The sequence below is a fragment of the Capsicum annuum genome, chromosome 1, assembly GCF_002878395.1.
Source record: "Capsicum annuum cultivar UCD-10X-F1 chromosome 1, UCD10Xv1.1, whole genome shotgun sequence".
Taxonomy (NCBI): domain Eukaryota; kingdom Viridiplantae; phylum Streptophyta; class Magnoliopsida; order Solanales; family Solanaceae; genus Capsicum; species Capsicum annuum.
Window position 1 is genome coordinate 215,829,917 of NC_061111.1, and position 26,201 is coordinate 215,856,117.

The following is a 26,201-nucleotide window of genomic DNA, read 5'->3' on the forward strand; positions in this document are numbered from 1 at the left end:
ACAGTGGGAGAAGGTTGACACTCAATTATGTAGTCTTCTGTGGTGATCTATTCATTTCAAGTTATAATCCCTCCTTTCACCTTGTTGTTCTATGTTGTGATGATGACTAAGCTACTTGCTCAGTCCAAGTCCATTATGTGCACTTACTAAAGACCACAGAAGGACAGTTGTACGCTGTCACACTCTGCACACTTTTGTCCTGTAGCTAAATTACTGTGCAGGTGCACAATGTACAATATGGGACACCTAGTCCAATCGAATTCCAACTATAATTCTCACATATCAATATCAGCAAACAAGACCAGCTTTGGGAAACAGTCTTTGCAATCTCATCTTCTCAAAAAGGCAGCAAAAGCTCACCTGCCCAAGATCCATAAATTTACTTGTTCTCCAATTTGCTTTATCTAAAGTCTTGTTTCAAAACTGATTTACTCCAATTATTGTCAGTAAAATTCCATTTTGATTTATTTGTCTTGCTTAGGTAGAGTTGCCTAAGGATGATTAACTAGAGTTGGTCCAATGACTGAGGAGTGAGACAGAGTTGTCTTGTTTGGTTTGTAGTAAAGGTATTACAAGCTTTAGGATTTAGAGTTAAATCCTGTTGGAGTCTGTAATCAATGTTGCCAGATTATAGTGGAGCTTAGGAAATCCTGTAAAGACAGGTCATGGTTTTCCTCCCTTGAGCAAGGAGATTTCCACATAAAAATCTCTTGTGTTGATTTGTTCTGCATATTTATTTTGTTCCTGTTTTATTGTTATTTATAATTCCTCAGGGACCTGGTCCCTTAGTGATGGTGAACCCTTATAATTCAACACACCCAATTCAGATGTCATTCAGTTTGGGACAAAGCTCGCACTTTGGACACTAATGATCCCTTTATGATGTGATATCATGGATGACAACTTAAAACAAGAATCAAATATGTCTATTTACTTGGGATAGCTACGGGTAGTAATAGAGGAATTTGAGAGGTCTCATCACCAACCATTGACTCCTCTGTTCTAAAATCTCAGATAACAGAAAGTCGAACATCCCAGTCTATGGAGAATCGACGAGAACGTCTTGTTGAAAGATCTCGATCTAAGTTTTGTTATTGTAATAGGCCAGGATACACTCGTGAAACATGTTACTCTATGCATGGTCGACAACCCAGGAATGCTTATCCTGCTCAAACTAACACTGCAGGTAATTAGGGGTTTCTTTATCAAAAGGAGAACATAATGAGTTCCTTCAATATTTAGCAAGTAAGCAGACATCTCTACAAGAGATCACGGTTGATCAACCTAATACTTCTATTGCTGGTAACTCTTTTGCTTGTGTTTCACAATCTAGTACCCCTGGATTGTGGGTCGTGGACTAATATGCTTCTAATCATATCTCTAGTGAGAAAATCTAGGAAAGAAAACCGATTGCACATCAAAAAGGTATACGATCGAATCATCAAATTAACCTCGTTATATATATAATTATTGTCTATCATCACCATGTGTGTTTGTATATCAACCGATTGCACATCAAAAAGGTATACGATCGAATCATCAAATTAACCTCGTTATATATATAATTATTGTCTATCATCACCATGTGTGTTTGTATATCTTTGTTCCCTATTGCCATCTCTAAGTCCACACAGGAGAAACACTTTCACATGTGAATAAGTTACGATTGTCGCAAGGTCTGCTTACATGTGAGTGGTACTTGAGAGTTTATTCATCTTCCTTCAGGGAAATCTATGGTTGATTGTTGTGGGGTTTATGCAATCAAAGTTTGTCCGGATGACCAAGTTGATTAAGCTCTTCTTATTGCCAAGGGGTATACACAGATATTTGGGTTTTTTTTTTAGAAGGTAACAATTAGTTTTCTATTCCAAAACAATCAAACCTGCCACAACATGTTACAGGTTTCCATAATTACAATTGTAGGTGAGTAACAGGAAGATCTTCAACCCTATTGCAAACATCCATAACTGATTCTAGATCTTCCATGTACTCCTATTTACACCAAAAATGAAATAAAACTATGCAATTCATCTTCATCTCCTGTATGTTGTTGCACTTGTTCTGGAAGCATCTGAGATTTCTTTCTTTCCACAAAGACCACCAAATGCATGCAGGTATGATTTTCCACCTTTCTTTATGACCTGATATACTAGCTATGCATAGCTGCTCCAGATTTTCAGTGTCTGTACTATCCTCTTTGGCATCACCCAATGCAGTCTCTTCATGTTGATGAAGATTTTCCACAAATAACTAGTGATCCTACAGTGTAGAAAGAGATGAGTGACTATTTCATCCATTTCTTCGCATAGGAAACATGTTGGATTCGGATTGAAACCTCTTTTCATTAGATTTTCCTTGGTAAGCACTGCCTATTTAGCCAATAACCAAGTAAAACATGAAACTTTAACGGGATTTTTACTTTCCAAATTAGTTTCCAGGGCCAACTACCAACTTGATTGTTGAAAGTATTGAACTCCATGTAGGCCTCCCGAGTATTGAATCTGCCTTGATTGTGATTCTGCCATACTAAACTATCTTGTGAAGTGGTTGTTCCTTTGAATTGCTCCAGAATTCTAAAGAACTCTACTAACCTTTGAATCTCTCAATCATTTAATGATTTTCTGAAACTCAAATTCCATCCCTGGTTTAACCATACCTCTGCAACAGTGGCATTTTGCTGCTGGTTGAGGATGTAAATATCAGAAAATAGATCTTTTAAAATGCCTTGCTCCAGCCATCTATCGCCCCAGAATAGAACCTTCATGCCATTTTCCATCTTTATACTGCAGTTTTCTCTTAGTTTTGGCCATAGATTCCTGATAGCTCTCCAAAGGCTAACTCCGTAAGTGCTAGTGACCAATTTGGTAGTCCAGTGACCATCCATTTCATATTTCAGCTTGATTATCTCCTTCCATAAAGCCTGCTCTCCGGATGCAAATCTCCAAAGCCATTTCATCATAAGGCATTGGTTTTGGGTTTTCAAATTCCTTATCCCTAGTCCCCCAGCATGTTTACTACCAATGAGAGCATTCTACTTGGCCAAGTGAATTTTTTTGGTTTCACTATTTCCTTTCCAGAGAAAGTTCCTTCTTAGAGCATCGAGTCTCCGAATAACACCATTAGGAATAGGGAAAAGAGACATCATGTAAGTAGGCATGAAATCCAAAACACTATTAATAAGTGTTAGTCTTCCCCCAAAGAGAGGTATTGGCTTTTCCAGTTCACAAGTCTTCTTTCACATTTTTCCACCACCCCATTCCATATATCTATGGACCTACTTTTGGCTCCCAGTTGCATACCCAAGTATATAGTTGGTAGTTCACCAATTCTACCCCCGAGGGTCCTAGCCAATGAAGATAGGCCAGTCACTTCACTAATGGGATACAAGAAGCTTTTATTCCAATTAATGTGTGGTCCTAAAATTGCCTCAAAGAGAACAAAAATGATCTAGAGCATCATAAGCTGCTCTCTATTAGCATCACAGAAAATCAGTGTATCATCCGCATACTGCAAGTGAGTGATCTCCATGTCAATCCCCAATCGATTTGCAACTTTGAAACCTTTCAGCCAGGATTTTTCTTAGGCAACTTTTAGCATATCATTCAGTCCCTCCATCCCAATCCCAATGATGAATAAGAAAGGGGACAGAGGGTCTCCTTGTCTTAAGTCTCTCTATCTCTCTGTGAAGAGAAAAATCTAGTGGGAGAACCATTAATTAAAACAGAAAATTTCACAGTGCTAATACAAAATTTCACCCATCGTAACCATCTGCCACCAAAAACCCTTTTTGATAGGGTCTCCAGCAGGAAATTCCAATTAAGATGGTTATAAGCTTTTTGTATATCCAGCTTACAGAGGATGCTCGGAACATTACTTCTCATTCTTGAGTCCACACATTCATTTGCCATAAGAATGGCATCCATTATCTGTCTTCCTTTGATGAAGGCTAGCTGTTGAGTATCCACCAACTTATGCATCACTTTTTTGAGTCTTTCTGTTAGCAACTTAGAGATGATTTTATACACACTGCCAATTAGGCTAATGGGTCTAAAATTTGTTAACTCCTTTGCATCCATTTATTTTGGGATCAATGCCACATAGGTAGAGTTGAAGCTTTTTCAAAAACACATCTCTCATGGAAATTTTGAATTGCAGCAACTACCTCCTAACAGTGAACATAAAATGCCATGGTGTATCCATCCGGGCCAAGAGCTTTGTCGCACATAGTTTCACACTTTACCAAATCTCCTGGCTACTAAAGTCTTCTTGTAGCAATAGATTATCTTCCTCAGAGATTCTATTGCCTTCCCTGCAACCACCAGAAGGTCTCCATACCTCCGTCTCTGAATATAATTTCTGGTAAAAGTCGACAATTTCCCTTTTTATAGTTTCAGGATTTCTAATAGCTTCTCCACCCGCATTTAGCTCCTCTATGTTGTTATATCTTCGGTGTGAGTTAGCAGTTCTGTGGAAGAACTTGGTGTTGTTGTCTCCCTGTTTTAACCAGTTAACCCTTGATTTTTGCCTCCATGCTATCTTCTCATGCTTGGCTATGTTTTCAAACTCAATTAGGAGTCCAGCTTTCGCATGAGTCTCTTCTTCACTAAGAGGTCTTTGGTAGAACATTTAGCTCCCTGTTTGATTACAGTGATATATCCTCTCCAATGGTTGTAATAGCTCGTATGTCTACCTTTTTCATCCATGGTTGTTGTTCAACACTAGTCTCTTCCTCAATTGAACAGTAATACTTTTTTTCCACAGTGACCTTGAGGAAGAAGTCTAAGGAGCAACCACTTGATTTGTTGCTTATGGGAATGTAGTAGCCTTGTAAGTCAATTGCGTCAGTCACCCTATGTCTAAAATAGTCTCCCCTCCTCGAGCTTGGTGAGGAAAATTCAACCCAATAATTAGGAGTTTGGCATGACTCATAGTGAAGATGATCACCCTATGTTTTATCAGCATTTTGCTCCAAATCTATGTATTTATTTGGTGGTTTATGTAGACATGATCGTTATCTTTGACAATGATCAGGATGGTATCACTAATCTAAAACATCTCTTTTAGTATTTCAACTCTAAATACCTCGACAAACTGAAGTATTTTCAAGGTATTGAGGTTGCTCAGTTTAGATCAGGTATTGTTATTTCACAACAAAAGCATGCCTTAGACATATTCTTGAAAAGACAAGAATGATGGGATGTAGACCCATTGATACTCGTATGGATCCGATTGTTAAATTTCTACAAGGACAGGGAGAGCCACTTAGTGATCCCAAAGAAATAGGTGACTAATTGGTAAGTTGAATTATATCACAATGACTACACCTGACATTTCTTTTCACGTGAATGTTATAAGTTAGCTTATGGATTCTCCCTGTGATAGTCATTGGGATGCAGTTGTCGCATTTTATAATATATAAAAACAGTTCCAAGCAAAAGGCAACTCTTCGAGGGTCAAGGCCATGCACAAATCGACAGATATGCAGAAGTTGATTGGACAGGATCACCTTCTAATAGACGTTCTACATTCGGATGTTTGTCTTAGTAGGAGATAATATAGTGCACTGGAAGAGTAAGAAACAGAGTGTGTGTGCTAAATTTAGTGCAAAAGCAAAATGCCGAGTGATGTTTGCAGAAACTTGTGAGCTAGTTTGAATTAAACAGTTGCTCAAAGAACTAAAATTTAAAGAAATTAGTCGGATGGAACATGTGTATGATAACCAAGCGACCCTTCATATCGGATCAAATCAGGTATTCACGAGTGGACTAAGCAAATTAAGATTGATTGTCACTTTGACTCTCAGGAGATATTATTACAAAATTTATGAAGCCAAGTAATCAGCTTGCAAATATTTTCACCAACTTCCTCACCGGTCATCATATTAGTTACATATGTACCAAGTTTGGTACACACGACTTATATGTACCAACTTGAGTGGGGGAGTATTAGAATAGGATTGTCTATAGTATCCTTCATGGAGAAAATTGTAATGCCTTGCCTATAATTAGGGCTCAGTGTTATAATTAAATTACACATCTTAATAATATTTCATGAGTTTTTAATAATTCTTATTTATTTAATACCTTAGAAGAATTTGAGGATTTTGATTTAGAAAAAGGCCACTGGTTTATTTCATCCACACTGTCATGAGAAGGGATTAGTTCAAAATGATTAAGCCAACAGTTGAAAGAAACTTACTGTCAACAAGGTTGCTACATCTGGCTTTTCTTTCATGCTAACAAGGATTTCCACAAGTTGAGACCTAGAATGCAAATAAGAGTGTGAGCCAAAAGAGAGCTCAAGACAGTAGGAGGAAAGCAAAGACAACATCTTATTAGTTATTACGTAAGAACACGCAAATAAAAATCTTATAAAAAAAAGTTACTGCAGTTAAACGTAGTTCTACTAATGAGAAAGGGCATTGTCAGATAGAACAGGGAAAGTTCATCTCCTCATGGAATCAACGTCTGAGACAGTTTTAACTAGTAATAACCATGATGATACCATTGAAAATTCCTTTGATAGGTAGAGGATGCAATGCAATTTGAGAAAAAATTACTGGTACCATGAGAGTTTTTTGGGTATATAAGATGCTGGGAGGAATTCCCAAAGGAGAATTTGTTTCAACATGCTGCTTAGATCATTGAAGTAATCATACTTTCTTCAGGCAGCCAAAAAGGGTGAGGAGAAATCAAATATCCAACCTTGTCAACTTGCAGAACTGAATGCAAAGCAAATAATCGACGTGCCACGAACGGGGGAAAATTTTCCAAATCTCCTCATTTGTTCTTAGCCGACGCTTGATCCAAGCATATCTCCTTTCAGTTTTGTCCAACTTAGCTAGTTCTGTAGTTGCAAATGCAACAGGCATTTAGGAACCCAGACATCCAACTATCTTAAGGACTAATCAAACTTGAATTTAGGAACCTGCTCCTTCAAATATCTGCTGGTACGAGGTGAGTTCTCTATTACAAAAAATTTTCACCAACTCTTCTCTAACAGAAGGCTCGAGAGCGTCAACAACTAAGGACGCGTCTGATAACTGCTGTAATAGATTACTTTCTTCTGTCTCCTTCCCTGTGCCTAAACTGTAAGTGATGAAAAAGTGATGAAAGAATGTTGAGGAAAATGATGGAAACAACATAGAACAAAGACATGCAGTATCAGGTAAAATATATATATATATATACACAAACACACACTCTCTATATGCACACACAAAAACACATACATATACACACACCCAATACTTCTTCATGTCCCACTGGAAGATTAATTATTGAAATTCCAACACTATATGTTTTAGAGAGTGAACTCATCTAGTTCAAGGCAGTGTGTACACTAACACAATCAAAACATTGGAAAATTTTAGAAATCAAATTTTCATTAAAGAAGAAACATCCAGTGAAGTTTAAAGTATACAGAAAAAAACATCAGAGCAGGACTGTATCTTTTGTAATCATCTATACTATATTAAAAGTGGAAAGACCCAAAGTTGAATTACAATCCATTAAAAATTGAACGACCATTTAATTCTTCACTCAAATACTGTTCATTCAATCTTTCGTACAAAAAAGAAGATAAATAAACCTTGATTCAACGTTTTTGCTCAAAGTGCACGTTATGCGAGGCTACAAACGTACACTGAAACCTAAAAACATGGTCCGCTGGCACAAACTCAGGCTACGACAGCGACTACAACTACTCTAGTGACCCCTGCTAGTGGCACTCAACACCTTCAGCGATTGATATTCGAAAGCTTTACTAAAGGCAACAAGGGAAAAGAACAAGTGGGCTTGCATGCGCCTCAAAGGCTACAGTTCTTTGAAATTGAGACCTCCTCGAACACAACTCCAGCTGCAGGAAGCTTGCAGATGCGACTCTGCTGGAGGGTAAAGCCGCTCAATTCACAATGGGAATTCTCGCCTCAAAGGCTACAGTTCTTTGAAATTGAGACCTCCTCGAACACAACTCCAGCTGCAGGAAGCTTGCAGATGCGTCTCTGCTGGAGGGTAAAGCCGCTCAATTCACAATGGGAATTCTCAGATGGATAAGCCTCTTTCCTATATCCCTCCTGTCGTGCGCAGTGGTAAAATGATAGTCACCATAGTTAAGGATAATATAAAAGAGCAAAAGGATTGCAGGAGCACAACACCGATTGGATATGTATGAGGTGATAACCCGTTTGAAAAATCCACAGATAGCTATGTAACTGTTGTTGGCCGTTTGAAAAATCCATGGACAGCTACGTAAGTGTTGTTTGAGGATTTGTCTCAAAGCCTTGAATTCTTCATCCGAACGAGGGTTATTAACTTTTCAAGTTTGATACAATAAGGAAGAGGGACTTGGTAATGTAAGCAGGACCATACACTTCCATAACAAGCCTTTAATACTGAAGCATTGGGAAATTGATTTCTGTTTTGATCCAGAATGTCTGATTACTATTCCTTTGTGGGTCAAATTCCCTAGGCTACCAGTGGGATATTGGTAAATAGAGGCTTTGAGTAAACTGGTAATATGAGGTGGTTTTCAACTTTTCATAAACGTTCAAAATAGACATGAACATGAACAGGATTTAAAATTAAAAGAATGAATTCAATTTATGAGATATCTAAGAATTTCATGGAGGATTCAAGAATTAAGGCACAACCACAATTTCATGGAGTTTTTATAATTTATTAAAGCTAGATTTCAATATAATCAACCCAAGAAGTAAACGAAATTAAATTGGGCATTTGGGTCAAAACCTAACATAAATACAACTAAAATAAACTTTGGAATCGTGGGGGGTGGGGATGGACAAGATTTCTGCACTAAAATAACCTCACATACCTTGGAGGAGAAGATGAAACTTGAAAGAAGAGTCAGGGAAGAACCTTTCTTGACTTCTAGCGTTGCTTCACTCTTGAACCTTGCTTTTGATGATGGGGAGGGGGAGGAGAAGTGTCATGCGTACGAAACTTAATGGTTTCTTTTTCTTTTTTTTTTTGAAACTGCAAAAAACTTATTCAATGGTTTCTAACTGATAAAGTGGGTTTCAATCATGCAAGAGGGTTTTAAAATGTTTATAATGAGTACCCAAAAGCCCTAGGACAAAATTACCCCTAAGTGGGCAAAGGGCTCAATCTCCACTGCCTAAAAGGCTTGGGGCGTCACCTGGCCCCAGGCATTTTCGGCAGTAGCCCATCTGTTCTAACTGTTCCTCAATAAAACACACCTAACTTTCTACTCGAGACTTGGATTGTCTAGCAGCCGGTGGCATTGGAAAGAAGACTCAAAAAACCTCATTTTGGTAGGTAATGGATCGTGTAACTCTTCAATCTTCATATTCAAGGAGAAATGCTCGTTTGAAGTTCACTCTAGTAGAAAATTAAATGAAAACTTAATCAGTAGAGAAGCTTTCAACTCAACTTTTTGAAACTGGTAACTTTGTATATTTCTCCAAAAGCAGTACATAGGTTGAATCAAATCCGTATTTACATCATTTACTATACTATCCCGCTAGGCTGCTATCTCTATCTAATTTGAATCTAGAACATCAATTGCAGAAATAGTATCATTTGAGTACACTTGATTACACCAAAAACATAGCAACAAAAGACACTTAAGCTTAATTTTCTGCATACTACTCTCTCTGCTCTCAAAACATCTCGCATTCCTCTCCTTCCATACAGTCCACCAGATACTTGCAGGGACCATTCTTCATCTGTCTCTATTTTTTGCGTGCACACCAGTTTCCAGCCTTGGAGGAACTGGTAAAGTTACTGCCATGTGACCAGGAGGTCCCGAGTTCAAGCTTTGGAAACAGCCTCTGGCAGAAATGCAAGGTAAGGCTGCGTACAATACACCCTTATGGAAGGGCCTTCCCCGGACACAGCGCATAGCGATATCTTTAGTCCACCGAGCTGCCCTTTTTTCCACACCAGTCTCCTCCCAGCTTTGAATTGTTTTTGTATAATCTTGCCATGCATAGTCCAGGAAATGCCCTTGAGATTTAGAAACATCCTCCATAGTTGTCCAGTGATTTTGCAATGAAGAAAAAGATGATTAACTATCTCCACATTTTTTCCCAAAAAAAAAAAAAACATCTAGGGCACAATTGTATCCCTCTCTTCATCAAATTATCTTGAGTGGGAGCAGCTTCTTTAGCCAGCAACCAGACATAGCATGCTACTTTGCGTGGAACGCGATTTTTCCAGATGCCTTTCCAAGACCAGTTTCTTATAAATTTGGGGGGAGGGGGGTGTTTCATCCAGCTATTAGCATTACTCACCTTAAACTGGCCCTTCATGCTACCTTTCCACCATAGAGTATCTTGATCTGTTTCAAAACCATTGAACTAGTCAATAGTGTTGAAGAAGACTGCTACTCTTTGAATTTCCCAGTCATTCAACTATCTTCTAAAGTTGAAAGTCCATCCTTGGTATGTTCATAACTCTGTGATTGTCTTTTGTTGGTGAGAGACTAATGCATAGATGTCTGGAAACTGAATTTCTAGTCGTCCTATCTCATGCTACTTATCTTTCCAAAAGTCAATTTTGCCTCCATTTGCCACTTAAATCTTTGTGTTGGTCTTGAATTCACTCCATAAAGCTCTAATGGATCCCTATAAACTAACTCCACATGGTGTGGTGGTTTCATTTGTCATCCAGTTATCTTCCTCTTCACACTTAGAACTAATGACATTCCTCTATAAAGATGGATCGTCATTACAGTACATCCAAAGCCATTTCATTCTTAGGGGTCGTTTGGTGTGAGGTATAAAGGATAAATAGTCCCGAGATAAAAGAAAGGATTATTTATCTCATGTTTGGTTTGTATTGAGATTACTTAGTGTTTCAGGACTAGACTTTTGCAAAGATTGAGCTTGGTGTGGATGTCAATGTCGAGCTTGTAGATGATGGAAGGTGTTAGGATCAATATCGGGAAGCAAGAAGAGCTTAAAGAAAGTTGGAAAGGCATCTATAAGGCATAGGACACGAAGCAAAGTGGAGAGACAACACCATGTTGGGAAATTGGAGTTTGAAACACAGCTATGTGCCAAGGAAACTAAGCCACGCGATAAGAGTGTGGCACGAAGTTGGCCAAAAATTGAATGGCACAAAATAGTGTTGATCCGCAACAAGGGCGTGCCACGCCCCTTGGGCCACCTGACAAAGGCGTGGCACGAAGGGGTGTTTTCGATAGCTTTTACCCTTCTACTATAAATAGGACACATTTTATTCTGTGGATCATACTTGGACGACTTGGGAGAGAACACTCGAGGGAGACTCTTTTCATTACATAATTCTGGTATGAACTGCATTAATTCGGTGATTGTAAAGTAAATTATGAGCAGCTAAAAACCCTCTTTCTAGGGTTAAGGCTACGAACATGATAACTTAGCGTTCAATTAAGTTGGTTCAAAGCTGATTATCATATTTGGTTGTTCATACGTTCTTGCAATTACTATTCTATTGATTTGCGACCTTTAGAATAAACCTATATTTCTATTGTGAGCCCCAAAGGAGAAACATTAGATTAGAACATGGAACATATGGAGTGGATTCTTGTTTTTTTGAATGAATTAAAGATAGGAATCGCGATTAGGATAGGAATATACCTAATTCGCCTTATTTGGCTCGAATACAAGATGTCATACAAACGCATTTGAATTAAATCTCACACCCCCGCTCAATGATGTAGTTGTGAGGTTAATTTAGATAGGTGATTAGAGGCTCAGAAGACCATAATCGTGTTATTAACCCCGTGAATCAACAACTAAGATAGTTAACTTGACCAACAAGATTGTATAGCTTTGTAGGATTGTTCAAATTGCCTCATTATTTCAAACACTTTATATTCTCATTATTGTTTATTGTTACGTTTTAAATCTTCAAAACTCAAACTCTCCTTTGGTTACAACTCGCACTTATTTAATCTTATTAGTAACGATAGAGTTAAATTGCTTGCTAAACACCAAGTTCTGTGGGGTCGATATTTGGCTCGAAAGGGCCGCTTTATTACTTGCACGACCACATATACTTGCGTGTGTTGTAGGACGCAACAAGTTTTTGGCGCTGTTGCCAGGACTTGAAAAATTAGCAACTCTCTGAATTTTAGTTTTACTACTCAGTTTGATAAGTGTTAACGAATTGGTCTTAGCTTCTGAATTTGCAAGTACAGGTTTAAATCTCAAGTAAGTTGGCAAAGAAAAGGGATTTGGTTGAACCATACCCCAAACCCCAATTGCGGAGAGAAGCAGCACTTCTCTATCCCATCCCGCAAGTTCAACAAGGTGAAGCCATCACTGCAGTCATGGGCTAAGTTGCATGGACTCGAGTGCAGGTATCCGAGATGAGTGCAGATCCGGGAGTCGGATTCGTCAAAATTTAAATTTTAAGATTCGGGGGTGCGAATCCGAATATGGATACAGGTGCGGTGATTCAACTAAAAAAAATTAAATATTATACATATAGAGTTATAAAGATATTAAAAATTCACTTTTTAACTTTTAAGATAACTTTTAGTTACTTTTTCAATTAGGATTAATCAACAGTATATACTTGTATTTTTGGAAAACCAACAAACACATAATTTTTTCTTTTTATATGGGAAACCAACAGGCACATAGATTTTTTTACTATATACTATAACTAACCCTTATATAATAAGGACTCACCAAACACTATTGTTGATATAATGTAGAATCATACTAAGTGCAATCTAGATGCTGAACATCAGAACCTATATTATAAGACAATATAGTGCAAAAGAAAGTTACGATCAGTACTTTAAATGTACTGAGTGTGTGAGATGGGAAATAACTGATATAGGATGAAATGATGCATGTGACATGGTAAACTGATGCAAGACCAAGTAATAAACATGTACTGTATGATAAGTTGAACATCTGAATACAAAGTCATACATCTGAATACAAAGTCATGCAAGAATCTGAATTTAAACTATGAATTGTAGACTGTGGGAGCTATCATTAATCGACAAATCCTAATATGAGCTAACCGAGGTCCAACCTATAACCCCAGTTGGATGGGTTCTTAGTACCTTGCCAAGGGTACAAATACTGACTGATGTGGATCCACTAAAATGATGTCTGAAAGGACTAAGGTGCCAAGCCTGATCTGATGAGTGACCCTTTTAACCTATGGTGGCGCCATAGTTTTAGGACTTAGAGACTTCTACTAAAGGTCTCAACCTAACTGACTGGTGAGCCATCATCCTTGCATCCGCTCGATGGTAAGTAGTACTCCTAACTCAATGACACTGATAACTAAAAATGCTCAATAATAGTAATATTCTAAAAACTGAAAATAAATGCATAATTTGAAAGTATTCACTAACATGTAAGCTGGAGGATCTAACACTAATAAGTTTATGCATGAAATCCTGGATCATTGGGTGTTCATAACCTACCATCTCTAAAGAATGCAACTAATCATGGCAATACTACAATCTAAATGTAATAAGGAATTTCATAACTCAAGCCCAAAACCAAGAATTTATCAATATAATGAGATTTTATAGTCATGAGCATGGAAAGATGTTCAAATTTATGGGAAAACATATATTCATGGTTTAGTAAAAGCAATAAACTGAATACTAAAGGAGTTCGCACTTTACATGGATACCCTAAGCTTGAAGGGTGAATCAAACTTGGGAAATTGAGTTAACATTGGGACTCAATGGATAAAAGGAAACCCATTGATCAAATCAAACATACCTGAGGTTGAAAACTTTGATGACACCTTTGACTTTAGAGCCTGAAGTTTTAGAACCCAAACCATTGGCTGAAGGAGAAAAATCACCTCTTCTCTTTAAATTTTCTAAGTGTTGAGTGAATTATGAGAAATTAGGGACTTGGGGGAGTTTTAAAAGAATTATTCAAACCTCGAATAGCTTAAACGACGTAGTTTTAGGGTCAACAGAGTGGGAAAAGACCAAATAACCCCTTTAAAATCATTTGGAAAACTATTAGAAGTCTCTACGGCTCACGTGATGACTCGTACAGTCTGGCTACGAGTTGTAGCCTGAGTCGTAGCCCACAGACTCAAATTTTGGTCCCTACTTCTGTCACTATGAGTCACCCTATGACTCATAGTATCTCAGAACGACCCATAGGGTTTGACGACGACTAGTGTTTGAGTCATCATCACTGACAGCTTTGAAAATGCTTCAGTAAATTGATCATAACCTTTTACTTCGATATCGGATAAAGGTGAAACTGGATGAGTTGGAAAAATTATTCAAATATATATCATTTTGTGGGTATTCAGATCAAAAACCTCTTTGTAATATAGAAGTTATGCTCATTTAAAGTTGACTAGAACAAGATTCTTCTCAAAAATTCAATCAGTAAAGGATGTTTTGGCTTGTCTATAAGAAGCTAGGAGTTATTTGTGGTCTTAATATATGTCTAAATCAATTCTCATACTATAAAAATATGAAGTTTTATTTGCATGCACCTGAAGCATGGTTCAAATCTTGTCCTAGATTTTTGGGGTGTTATAGTGGCGGCCATTCTAGATCAGTAAGTATAGTACCTCAAGAGTATTCCAAGAGCCTATTTTGATTGTGGTGAGGTTGTCATTGCTCTAGCAAATTCCCCAAGCATTAATCGGTCAGCCAGTTGTGGTCAGCTCGTGTTTGTCGCTAGGTTAAAAGCTTCATGAGGAGTTATAACTGTAGGGAAGCTAGTCATTGGTCTAGAGAGTGTCCACGATGAGGGACTATTAGTCAATCAGCATAGACAATCAGCCTCACAGGGTTGTGACCTCTTCAGTTGGAGGTAGTGTACTTGGTGCCTTAGTTGGTCATTTAGTTGCTCAATCTGGGTTGGACATGCTTAGATCTGTACTCCTTTGGTCACGTTGGGACTATGACTTTGAACTCCATCGATATATGTGTGATTTGACTTTCTATATTTTAGTTATTATTTTAATTGTGTTGGAGTTTCCATACCCATCAGTGATTCATGCCTTGATATTACTATATTGGTTGTTGAAATTGTGTTAGGTTTCCATACCCATCGGTGATTCATGCCTTGATATTACTATATTGGTTGTTGTATAACTTGTGTGGATTTATGCATAGGTGACTAACACCGTAGATGATTCTTTTTAGTAGTGTATTGAGTGGATCGGTGTGGTATTTTCCTAGGGGTGTAGCACTTGGGTTTTGGCATATTGGCCTTCTTACGTCTCTAGAGTGGTACTTACTGTTGATTATCTTTTTTGGTACCACCTACACCTTATATTAGTGTTGCTATTACTACTATTATTATTGTCATTATTGTTACATTCATATTATTGCTTTATAGATAGCTAGAGAGGTGTTATCTATTTAATATTTCCATTTTTGCTAATCTTATCCATTTGGCTTAGAGCCTAGGTTGATTGGTTTTCTATTTAGTCTAAGGCAAAGGCAACTTTGTTTGCTTCTGTTTCAACAACTATTTTTACAAGAATTATGTCTCTCACCTCACCAAAAGAAATTTGGGATTATCTGAAGAAAGAATATGCTGGAGATGAAAGAATCTGCGGAATGCAACTATTGAATTTAATAAGAGAGTTTGCGTTGCAGAGAGTCAAAGAGTACTAGGACAGATTGAAGATGCCAGAAATCCAAAGGAGATTTCAATGTTCCTAAAGGAATTGAAGCAATGGAAGAGTTATCTATGCATTAGAAAAATAAAACGGGTAAATTCAAATTCAAGATGCAAACGAAGCAGGAAGACATGCCAAAAGGATTTAATAGTCAAGGGTTGCATTCAAGACAAGAAGTGAATTTAGTTCACTACAAGCCAAAAGATGAATCTGCAGATTTATTAACAAGGTCACTTTCGGTTATCAAGTGTGGAGATCCCAAGATAGAAGACCAAAATTTTGCAGTTCCTAAAGCAAGGAGGAGTGTTAAAAGTTGTTTTAAGGAATAATGCACGTGATTTATTTTTTATTTTTCTCCAACTTTTTTACATACAACTCCTCGTCAAATTAGAATTTTTAGTTTTGATAGGAAACTGATTAGTTATTATTTTTGGTAGCAAATAGGTTTTCTTTTAGGGTAAGATTAATCTATTTTTTGTTGTAATAGCACTATTTTAAGGAAGAGTTGATGATCAATAATATGTAGTTTTACTAGAAAAGAAAAATAAACTTCTCTCCGTCTCCTCTTCTAACTCATCTCTATTTTCAGTTTTTAAAAGTATTAAAACCAACATATTCAACAGATGTGGAGTTGATGGCTAGTGTCTTCTATCGGTGGTACTCCCTAATTGTGGTTTTTTTTCTTTAGCTATATTTTAGCTTAGGTGTTGAGATTTCAGTTGTGAGTTGTAGATGCTTGGGTGCAGCCTCCATTTTCAATTTTGTCTCAACTGAGACTTTGTTTATAGGCTGGATAAGCCTACTTATTAACTATCGACTCAATTTTTTCAGTTCAGATAGGGTATGCTTGATAGATGCTCGGATGATGGTCCGTTGACACATGGTATTGTCTTTTACTACTCTTGACCTTGATACTAAGTTTTTGTCAAAAAATTTTATTGTCTTCTCAGCATAAGAAGTGTGCTTAAGTTGGGCTTAGCATAGTTTCACCCATAGTCGGTGGGACACATTGTAATGGATTGTTCGATTTCAAGAGTTTGTGCTTTGGACTCTTTATTATTGGTTTTAAGGGTCATCCAAACCAATTATAGTTTTGGCAAGAGATCTCAGGCTTCGATCATCTCCAATTGTGTATCCAAGTAGTACCTTACGGGATTATTCTTATGCTTGCCATTATGGATCTTTAGTGGATCAGCTCCAGTCTTTTGAGGATAGTGAGATGTGTTTGAATGGATAGGACTCGGATGATATTATGTGTGGTTAGTAGTAGATAGCAGGTTTGGAAAGGAAAAAGAAGGTTATATTTGGATATTTAAGTTGGTTGCATAATTCATGACTTGAATTGCCTTTAGCTTGGTTGGGTTTTTGCTTGGTTGTGCTTGTATTGGTGTGATATTAGTGTGTTGTGGTTTGAATTTGCATGCACCAAATTCAAGATTCATTTGGAGGCTAGTTTATTGTAAAGGTTGAGTTTTGGTTATTTGGAAAGTGAAGTAAGAAGGTTGAAAAAAGGATGCTTATATCAAAATACCTTGGGAGTGTCAAGGTTATGGATAGAGACATACTCGAGGCATGCGAGCCCAATCCCTCATTCTTTCGAGCTCTTTCTATCCACCGACTTTCGTGGACAAAAAACCTTTTCGTGGTGGAATGTAATGAACTTCCAGATCATTTCCTCAATTTTTACACATTTCTGGCATTTTGAGCCTTCCCACAGTGACTACAGGTCATTTATGACTTGTCGAAACTGTTGGTTTGGTTATCGGGCAGTTCATTTGGGTTTTAGTCTCATTCCCTTATTTAGAAGCTATCACTATTAAAGCTATCACTATTAAAGAATTGACCTCGAACCAAAAATCCTAGTAAACGGTCTCAAATGATAAATCTGATAGCACCGTTAGATCTAAAACGTTGATTTTAAGCTAAGAGGACCCTAAGTTCGGGTCCTAAGGCATTCGTACTTGTTTTGGGCCATTGGGTGGATTTTGGTTAAAATCGCCCTTTGGGAGTGGGACCCACATTTTATCGAAACAACCTCAAATGAAAATTTCGATGGCGTTGATTCCAAAATGTCGAATTTAGTATGGTAGCATAGTTAGTTCGGGTCCTGAGCCTTTACATTTTGTTTTGAATGTTATATAAAAATTAGTTATAATAGCCTAGTAGCGGTCCCGGGGGTTACATTATTAAAAACAATCTTTTTACCTAAATCTAATGATTCCATTGGATATGGAATGCATTTTATAATCAATTTGAACTATTGGTTTATTTTCATGGGGTTCCGTATGAGTTTCGAGGGTCAAAAATATGTTTTGGAAGTTGTTGGTGCTGGTGAGACAGACCGTTGACCGTTTGACCCGGTCGCTTAAGCGATCAGATCGCTTAAGCAACCATCCGGCTGCTTAAGCGGTATTTTGACCTTGTTACCAGGTCGCTTAAGCGAACAAAGCGACCATTGCTGAGGATAAGACTCAAACCGAACCTATTTTGTATTTTTGACATTTTGGGGAGCTAGAAAGCTCCATTTTTGACAATTCTCAATGGGTTTTTCTTGTATAATCATTGTATATGTGATTTAACTATCATTTTCCAAGAATACCTATTTCGTTTTTTATAATTTTCGACCAAAATTATGAGTCAAAACCCTTTTTCCGCCATTATTGGAGCTTGGAGCATAGGAAATCATCCATTGAGGCTAAGGTAAAATAATTCAACACCTCTTGATCATTTTCTATTGTTTTCCCTATTAAGTTCCACTTTTTTCCCTTGTAAATTCCTAGAAATTAGGTCTTGAGTTTCTGAACTTTGTGGGTTGATTTGGGCCTCGACTCAAGCTCCGTTTGTGCTCAGATTTTGAGCGTGCATTCCTTGTCCTTTGAGGGAAACGTCGTGACGAATTCAATTTGAGATTCTTTTAGCAGGTCCCATGAGCCCATTATTGACCCAATTTTGGGACCAAATTTTTATATAGCAATATAGGTGTAGTTTTACTCCTATTAACGTGTAAATGACCATTTTGATAGGGTGACATCATTTTTGGGATCTTGGAGCAAAGGCAAGTGATATGTGGATGGTTCAAGACTTGAGATTTGGAATTGAGGTAGGCTTCGGTCTACTTTTCTCTATGAGATTGTGTATAATATAGACTGCATGCTAGTTAAGGATTATAGGATGGGATTATGATTAGTATATTAGGTCTTAGCCTATTTAGGGAACTTGGGATAGAACTGTGACCAAAACCATTATATAAATTACTTGCTATGGCCTTAGAATCCCGTTATCCTTGATTATAAGAATGTTAACCATAGAGTGATAATAAGGAACCTTTCGTATAACATTCACTATTTAACTTAGTGACTTGGACCATAGTTTCCCAGATTATAGTGCTATTATTATGCTAGTTATATGTTGTTGGGCTTGAGGCGTGGTTACGATACCAGTGGAACTCCAGGTGAGTATTCTATACTTAGAAAGATTATGATTATAGTTTGTGGACACTTAGGCGCTTATTGTTGTATTCTTCCGATACTGGTGATGGCATGCATATTTTTAGGTGCATTCATGCTCACTTAGTAGTATGATTCCAACAAAAACCATGATTTTACTATTGTTTTCTAAAAAGAGATTTATTCCTACTTTTTAATTTTAAAACGAATTCTTTATAATGGGAATTGCGTCACTTTATTTAATAATTTATGATCTTTTAAAACTAAAGATGATGATTTAGAAATTAGATCGAGATTTACTTCAGTTTGTGGTTTATCCACTCTTTTACCACTACCACTTACTTTGGCCGAGAGAGAGTTCCGACCCTTTCTACACTAAAATGTTGATTTAGACCTGGAGTTGATCTCAAGCAATGCTTATTCAGTTATATGGCACTTATGATACTATTTATGGTTTGAGGTCCAGTATTTATGATACTATTTTTGGTTCAAGTCTGGCATTTATGATACTATTTTCGATTCAAGTTCAACACTTGTGATACTATTTCTGGTTTGAGTCCGACATCTATAATACTATTTCCAATTTGAGACCGACACTGATGGAGTACTTACCATGTTAAAGAATCGGTTCGGCTTCGAATCTTATGGTATGGGAGGATTCATGGACATGATCTACTATTGGTTTATGTTGCATTCATTCATTTATATGCATTGCCTCTCACCAATATACTTGTTTGGTGGTTACATCTATCTGCCTTATGGGAAGTTTCATAGGTATAAGCTATGATTGTTGTTTGTTGAGTATTTGATTGGACCTTCTAGGCTTATATGGCCCTAGTTATGTTATATTTTTTCCGGACAAGCTGGTTATTTTATTGTTGGTTATTATGGTTACTTCGTGGCAGGATCATTATGGACTGGTGCTCGAGATTCTCGGTAAATTTTTTATTACTTTTCTTTCTCATAGTAAAATATGTTTTTGCTAGACCATCCCATGTTTAGTCATCCTTGGGTTAGAGATCCTGATTATGTCAGGATTAGCTTTTCCCTCGGCTATGATCCTCGAGAGGTTAGACTCCCCCTCATGTTATTATCTCTCTCTCTTTATATATATATATATATTCTTTTTATATTTAAAAAAATTATTTATTAAAAAACACCTAGTAGATCTGAAAAGTTATTCTTCACAGTTTTCAACCAATCTTTCTCTTTCTTCCCAACTATTCAAATTCCGACAACAATATAATTACAGTCACCGGATTTTTCCCTTCAGGCGATGACAGCAGTTGCTTGGTATTCTCTCTTCCGTCGATCACAACAACCGTCAATTTTCTCACTTCCGGCAACGATAACCCTAAACTCATCACCGATCTTTCTCCCTTTCAGCGAAGATAACCCTAAAGTTGTCGTCGGTCTTTCTCCCTTCCGGCAAAGACATCCAACTTTGTTCTTGATGTTGGGGCAACATCTCCGGATTCATTTGACCGAATCGGAAATGCACCCCGTGTCCGCATCCGCGCCCACACCAACGTCGCGTCGGGACAGGTTCGGCGGCGAAACCCGCGAGTCCGTGCGACATAGGTCATGGGTGATGAACAACAAGCCCGCAGGATAGTGCGCGAAATGACAATCCCACTCGCAACTAATGTTACCAGCATCCACAGACTGGCTGCAGAAGGTCGATTTAAGCTCAAGCAAAACATGGTGCAATTGTTGCACAGTAATGGGCAGTTTACAGGCTTGTCGCATAAGGACTCACAAGTCCACTTGTAAAATTTCTCAAAGATCAACAACACTTCTATTCCCGCAGGAGTCTCCACAGACTACGTGAGGCCTACACTCTTCTTATTCTCTATTGGGGGAAGCGTAGAAATGGTTGAAGGCTGAACCTTTAAACTCAATCACAACTTGGGACGACTTGGCAAAGAAAATACCTCATCCAATTCTTTCCTTCGGGCAAAATTGCAAGGTTAAGGAGTGAGATTCTGAGTTTCAAACAAACAAAAGCCAGATGAGAATCTCTATAATGCACGGGAGAGATTCTAACTCTTTTCTCAGAGATTGTCCGCATCACCAACCGACCAACGAGGTATTAGCTCATACTTTTGTTGAAGGACTTGACCATGACACAAAAATTTTACTATATTCGGCTGCAGGTGGTCAGGCAAATGGCGAAAACTTATGATAAGTTAAACACTCTCCTTAACCGAATTGCATAAGGTAATCCGAATCGCACGATGATGTATCTAGAAGTGTGGTAAAAAAGCCTGTAGGTATGATGTAGGTATGATCGAGGTCGACACTAACACAACCTTCACTGCATAATTGGTTGCCTTTCAAAACCAAATGATGACGCAGTTCAACAAGTTGAGTGTAAATCAACCTCGGGATAAAGTTAATGCAATTCAGCGGGGCTAAACTTGGGGTGAAATTTATGGAGGTTGTGGTAACTCAGCAGACTTATGCGAAGCAACTCCGAAGCCAGCGAATTTTGTGGGCAATGCACAAAAGGGATATCAGAAATATGGTAATGCCTACCGCTGCAATTGGCAGAGTCAGCCCAATTACTCATGGGGCAACAGACAGGCTCAACCTCAACAATTTCAGCAGCAGCAAGGTATTCAGAACAACGCTCAGGCCGGAAGAGGCTTTGAAAAAAATCTTGACCAACCAAGAACAAATGGCTACCGAAATTAAAAAAAATCAGCAACTAACTTAGAAAAATTTGGACAAAGTTGGCCAGTTGGCTCATGCGAAGACACAAGACCTTAAAGGGGTTTGCCTAGTGATACAGAAAATCCAAAGCAAGTGATGGCAATCACCTTGAGGAATGGTAGAGACCTAATTAACAAACCTCCAAAGAAAAATCATGAGGTACAAGCAGAGTTGGTCCCACAGCAAGCTAATGAGAAGCAAGTGGCAGCCAAAGAAGCTGAAAATTTGGAAAGTCTTAGTACCCAAAATCAAAGGCAGCTGAGCAATCACAAGAGAGACCACTACCATCATTCCCTCATAAGCTTAAAAAAGCCATACAGGACGCTTGTTTTAAGAAGTTCTTTGACACGCTCAAGAACTTCACATTAACCTTCCTTTGTTATTAGATGTTTTGCAGGAAATGTGTAAGTATGCTAAGTACTTAAAAGATGTGGTGACAAACAAGACGAAGCTTGGTGGCATTATGACAGTAGCACTTACAGAGGAGTGCAGCTCTGTGGTGATAAGCAAAATGCCCAAAAAGCTCAAGGACCCTGGGAGATTCACCCTCCCATACAAATTGGTAAAAGTGATGTAGTTTATGCTTTGATTGATTTAGGGCAAGCATCAACTCAATATCCCTATCAATATTTAATACTCTTGGTTGGTTTGGGAAAATCAAGGACATGTTCGGTCGTGCTCCAAATGGAGGACAGAACAAGAGTGGTTCCCGAAGGAATCATAGAAGATGTTCTCATTAAGGTTGGTAATGAAAGCTCAACCTCAACAATTTCAGGAGCAACAAGGTATTCAGAACAGCGCTCAGGCCAGCAATATAGAAGAGACTTTGAAAAAGATCTTGGCCAACCAAGAACAAATGGCTGCCGAAATAAAAAATCAGCAACTAGCTTAAAAAAATTTGGAGACACAGTTGGCCAATTAGCTTAGGCAAGGACACAAGACCTCAAAGGGGTTTGCCTAGCGATACAGAAAATCAAAAGCAAGTGATGGCAATCACCTTGTGAGAGTGAGTGAAATTTGATTCTTACACATAAATTGCATAGTATTGAGTGAATATGGGTGTGACCCTCTTGTGGTAAGGGCGCATGTTTAATGATAGAAAGGCGACTCATATGATCTCTTGGTCGAGTAATATGCAGGAGTTTGCCAACTTAGTAGAGTCAATTCTTGAGGCTAGGAAAGTCCTAAAGTAGTAGTCGTTTCAATTGTAATATGACATGCCTAACGTAGAACTTGTTATTCATGTAGTCATTGTAGTTCTAGCTTGAGTGCCTAAGTTCAAGTAGTAATGTTAGAGTCTCCCTTGATTGTGCGTGGTGTAAAGAGTTGTTCGAGGACGAACAAGACTCTAAGTATGGGGTGGTGATCTTGGGCGTATTTATACATTCAAGTGTTAATTATTTACCATCCTTTTGTCTATCTAGTGAGCTATATTGCATATATAGTCATTTGATTGAGCTTAACTTGTGTTCATGAAATAATGGATATGATTAGTGTTTCAGGCCTAGACTTTTGCAAGGATTGATCTTGATGTGGATGTCAATGCAGAGCTTGTGGATGATTTAAGGTGCTAGGATTAATATCAGGAAACAAGAAGAGCTTAAAGAAAGTTGAAAAGGCATCTACAAAGCATGGGACACAAAGCAAAGTAGAGAGACTACACCATATTAGGAAACTGGAGTTTCAAACACAGCTCCGTGCCACGGAAGCTAAGCCACGCGATAAGGGTGTGGCACGGAGCTGGCCAAAAATTGAATGGCACAAAACAGTGTTGATCCGCAACAAGGGTGTGCCATGCCCATTGAGCCACGCGATAAAGGCATGGCATGGAAGGGTGTTTTCGACAGCTTTTACCTTTCTACTATAAATAGGATACTTGTTTTAATTTGTGGATCATACCTGGACGACTTAAGAGAGCACACACACGAAGAAGGCTCCAAATAGGGTTTTTATTCTTCTCTTTTCATTATTTAATTATTGTACAAACTACATTAGTTTGGTGATTGTAAAGTAGATTATGAGTAGTTAAAAACCCTCCTTCTAGGGTTGAGGCTACAAACATGATTACTTAGCGTTCAATTAAGTTGGTTTAAAGTTGATTATCATATTTGGTCGTTCATATGTTCTTCCAATTACTATTCTATTGATTCGCGACCTTAAAAATACACCTGTATTTCTATTGTGAGCCCGGAAGGAGGAACATTGGATTAGAACGTGGAACATATGGAGTGGGTTCTTTGTCTTCTTTTTTTTTTTTTTTAAACTGGTAACTTTGGAGTGGGTTCTTGTCTTTTGAATGAATTAAAAATAGGAACCACGGTTAGGATAGAAATATACCTAATTCACCCTATTTGGTTCGAATACGGAATGTCAAACAAATGCATTTGAATTAATTCTTACATCCCCGCTCAATGATGTAGTTGTGGGCTAATTTAGATAGACGATTAGAAACTCGAAAGACCATAAAGTTTATTTTTATAACAGTGGTGTTCGGGCCAGCTTGCACGCACCTCGACTAATTCCATGGGATACCTACCACCTCCCGCAAGTATCAGGTACCAGGTAACTCTGTCCACCACGGCTACCACGGATAGGACAGATGGGAAGAAATCACCTAATGTTTGTCTCTATTGGGAACTGAATCTAAGACGTCATGGTGCTCAACCCAACTTTATTGAACCACTAGGCCATAACCTTGGGTGCCCATAATCATGTTATTAACCCCGTGATTCAACAACAAAGATAGGTAACTTGACCAACAAAATTTTACAGCTTTGTAGGATTGTTCAAATTGCATTGACCCTAGATTCCTCCTTATTATTGTTTCAAACACTTCATATTTTCGTTATTGTTGTTTTAAATCTTCAAAACTCAAACTCTCCTTTGGTTACAACTCCCACTTATTTAATCTCATTAGTAACACTAGAGTTGTATTGCTTGCTATTGTTTCAAACACTTCATATTCTCATTATTGTTTAATGTTACGTTTTAAATCTTTAAAACTCAAACTCTCCTTTGGTTACAATTCGCACTTATTTAATCTCATTAGTAACGCTAGAGTTGGATTGCTTGCTAAACAACAAGTCCTTGTGGGATCGATATTTGGCTCGAAAGCGCCACTTTATTAATTGCACGACCATGTATACTTTGCGTGTGCGGTAGGACACAACAAGTCTTCCAAAGTAGTTGAAAGAGCTCCAACATTCCTTAATTTTGTCATTGAAACCATCTGTACCTAACCATCAATTTTCAAATTTGAAATAGTTTTTGTTTCTGTTCCACATTCACCCTTGAAGGGCAATAGAGGAGTGATCAGACCTTAACCTCGGCAATGTCCTCTATTTTAAATTGTTGAAGTTGTCATCCCACTCTTCTGAGAACAAAATTCTATCGATCCTGGAACCACCTCCTGGTTATCCCGGAATTGTCCTCAGCATATCAACCAGCTTCAAGTCTTCAATGACATTTCAACCCAACTTTGTGCTAAGGGATTCTTCTAGCCTTAATTCACAACCAATACACCTCCTACACTTGAGGATTGACCTTCATACCTAGGTACAACTAAATTCATCAGGTTCGGGTCTATCTACGTACCTAGAACGTTTCAAATCTTTGTTTGAATGTTTGAGGTGTTAGACAGAGTATATTGATTGACTTGGGATTTCCTTTCAAGTTTCAAGTTTATTTCTTGGATAATGGAGTGACAATTATATCTTACTCTTTGGTATTGAATGGAGATCTATCCAAGACATTCTACCCAAGTAGAAGAGATCTAAGACAGCGTGAGTCCATGTCACCCTATCTTTTTTGTTATTGCAGTACCTACACAAAGGGAGATGACTCAACTTGCTCTAAATGGGGATTTCAACTTCCATCCTAGGTGCAAGAAACTAGGAGTGACACATATTTGCTCTGTAGATGACTTACTCATGTTATGTAAAGCTAATCTTATTTCTAGCCAGTTGCTGTAGGCCACTTTCCAGAAGTTTTCCTCTGTTGTTGGTTTGCAAGCTAGTGTTGGTAAGAGTTCAATATATGTGGTTGGTAGATGATGAGAAACAAATGATACTGAAGGAGCTGGGATATGTTGAGGTCAACCTTCCTTTTAAATATCTAGATGTCCCACTACCATCCCAAAAACTCATTATAAGTTGACGCTTGCCAGGATTACATGTTGGTCTGCTAGACTTCTATCCTATGATGGGAAGGCCCAATTAATTAAAGTTGTGTTGATTGGTGTCCAAACTTGTTGGGCTCAAATTTCCAATACTCCCCAAAAAAATAATGAAGATGATAGATGTTATTTGTAGATCTTTCTTGTGGATAGGTGCGGCTATTGGGTCAAAGAAAGCCATATTTCTTGTGGATACGTCCATGCAAGGTTGTTGAGGTCTCCACTTCAAAAACTGGCAAGCATGGACATGCTAAATGTCAC

The 26,201-nt window shown here is 38.0% G+C and overlaps 1 protein-coding gene across 3 annotated transcripts in view; it reads right to left on the bottom strand.

The window, feature by feature from the left end:
- LOC107847838 (vacuolar protein sorting-associated protein 53 A) overlaps positions 1–26,201 on the bottom strand; it is a 59,351-nt gene that overhangs the window by 21,965 nt on the left and 11,185 nt on the right. For all 3 annotated transcript variants that reach the window (XM_047408907.1, XM_047408905.1, XM_016692379.2), the window contains exons 8-10: positions 6,928–7,088; positions 6,705–6,846; positions 6,199–6,262 (exon numbers count right to left, since the gene is read on the bottom strand). In XM_047408907.1, coding sequence (XP_047264863.1) covers positions 6,199–6,262; positions 6,705–6,846; positions 6,928–7,088 — 367 coding nt within the window. The remainder of the gene's footprint in view (positions 1–6,198; positions 6,263–6,704; positions 6,847–6,927; positions 7,089–26,201) is intronic.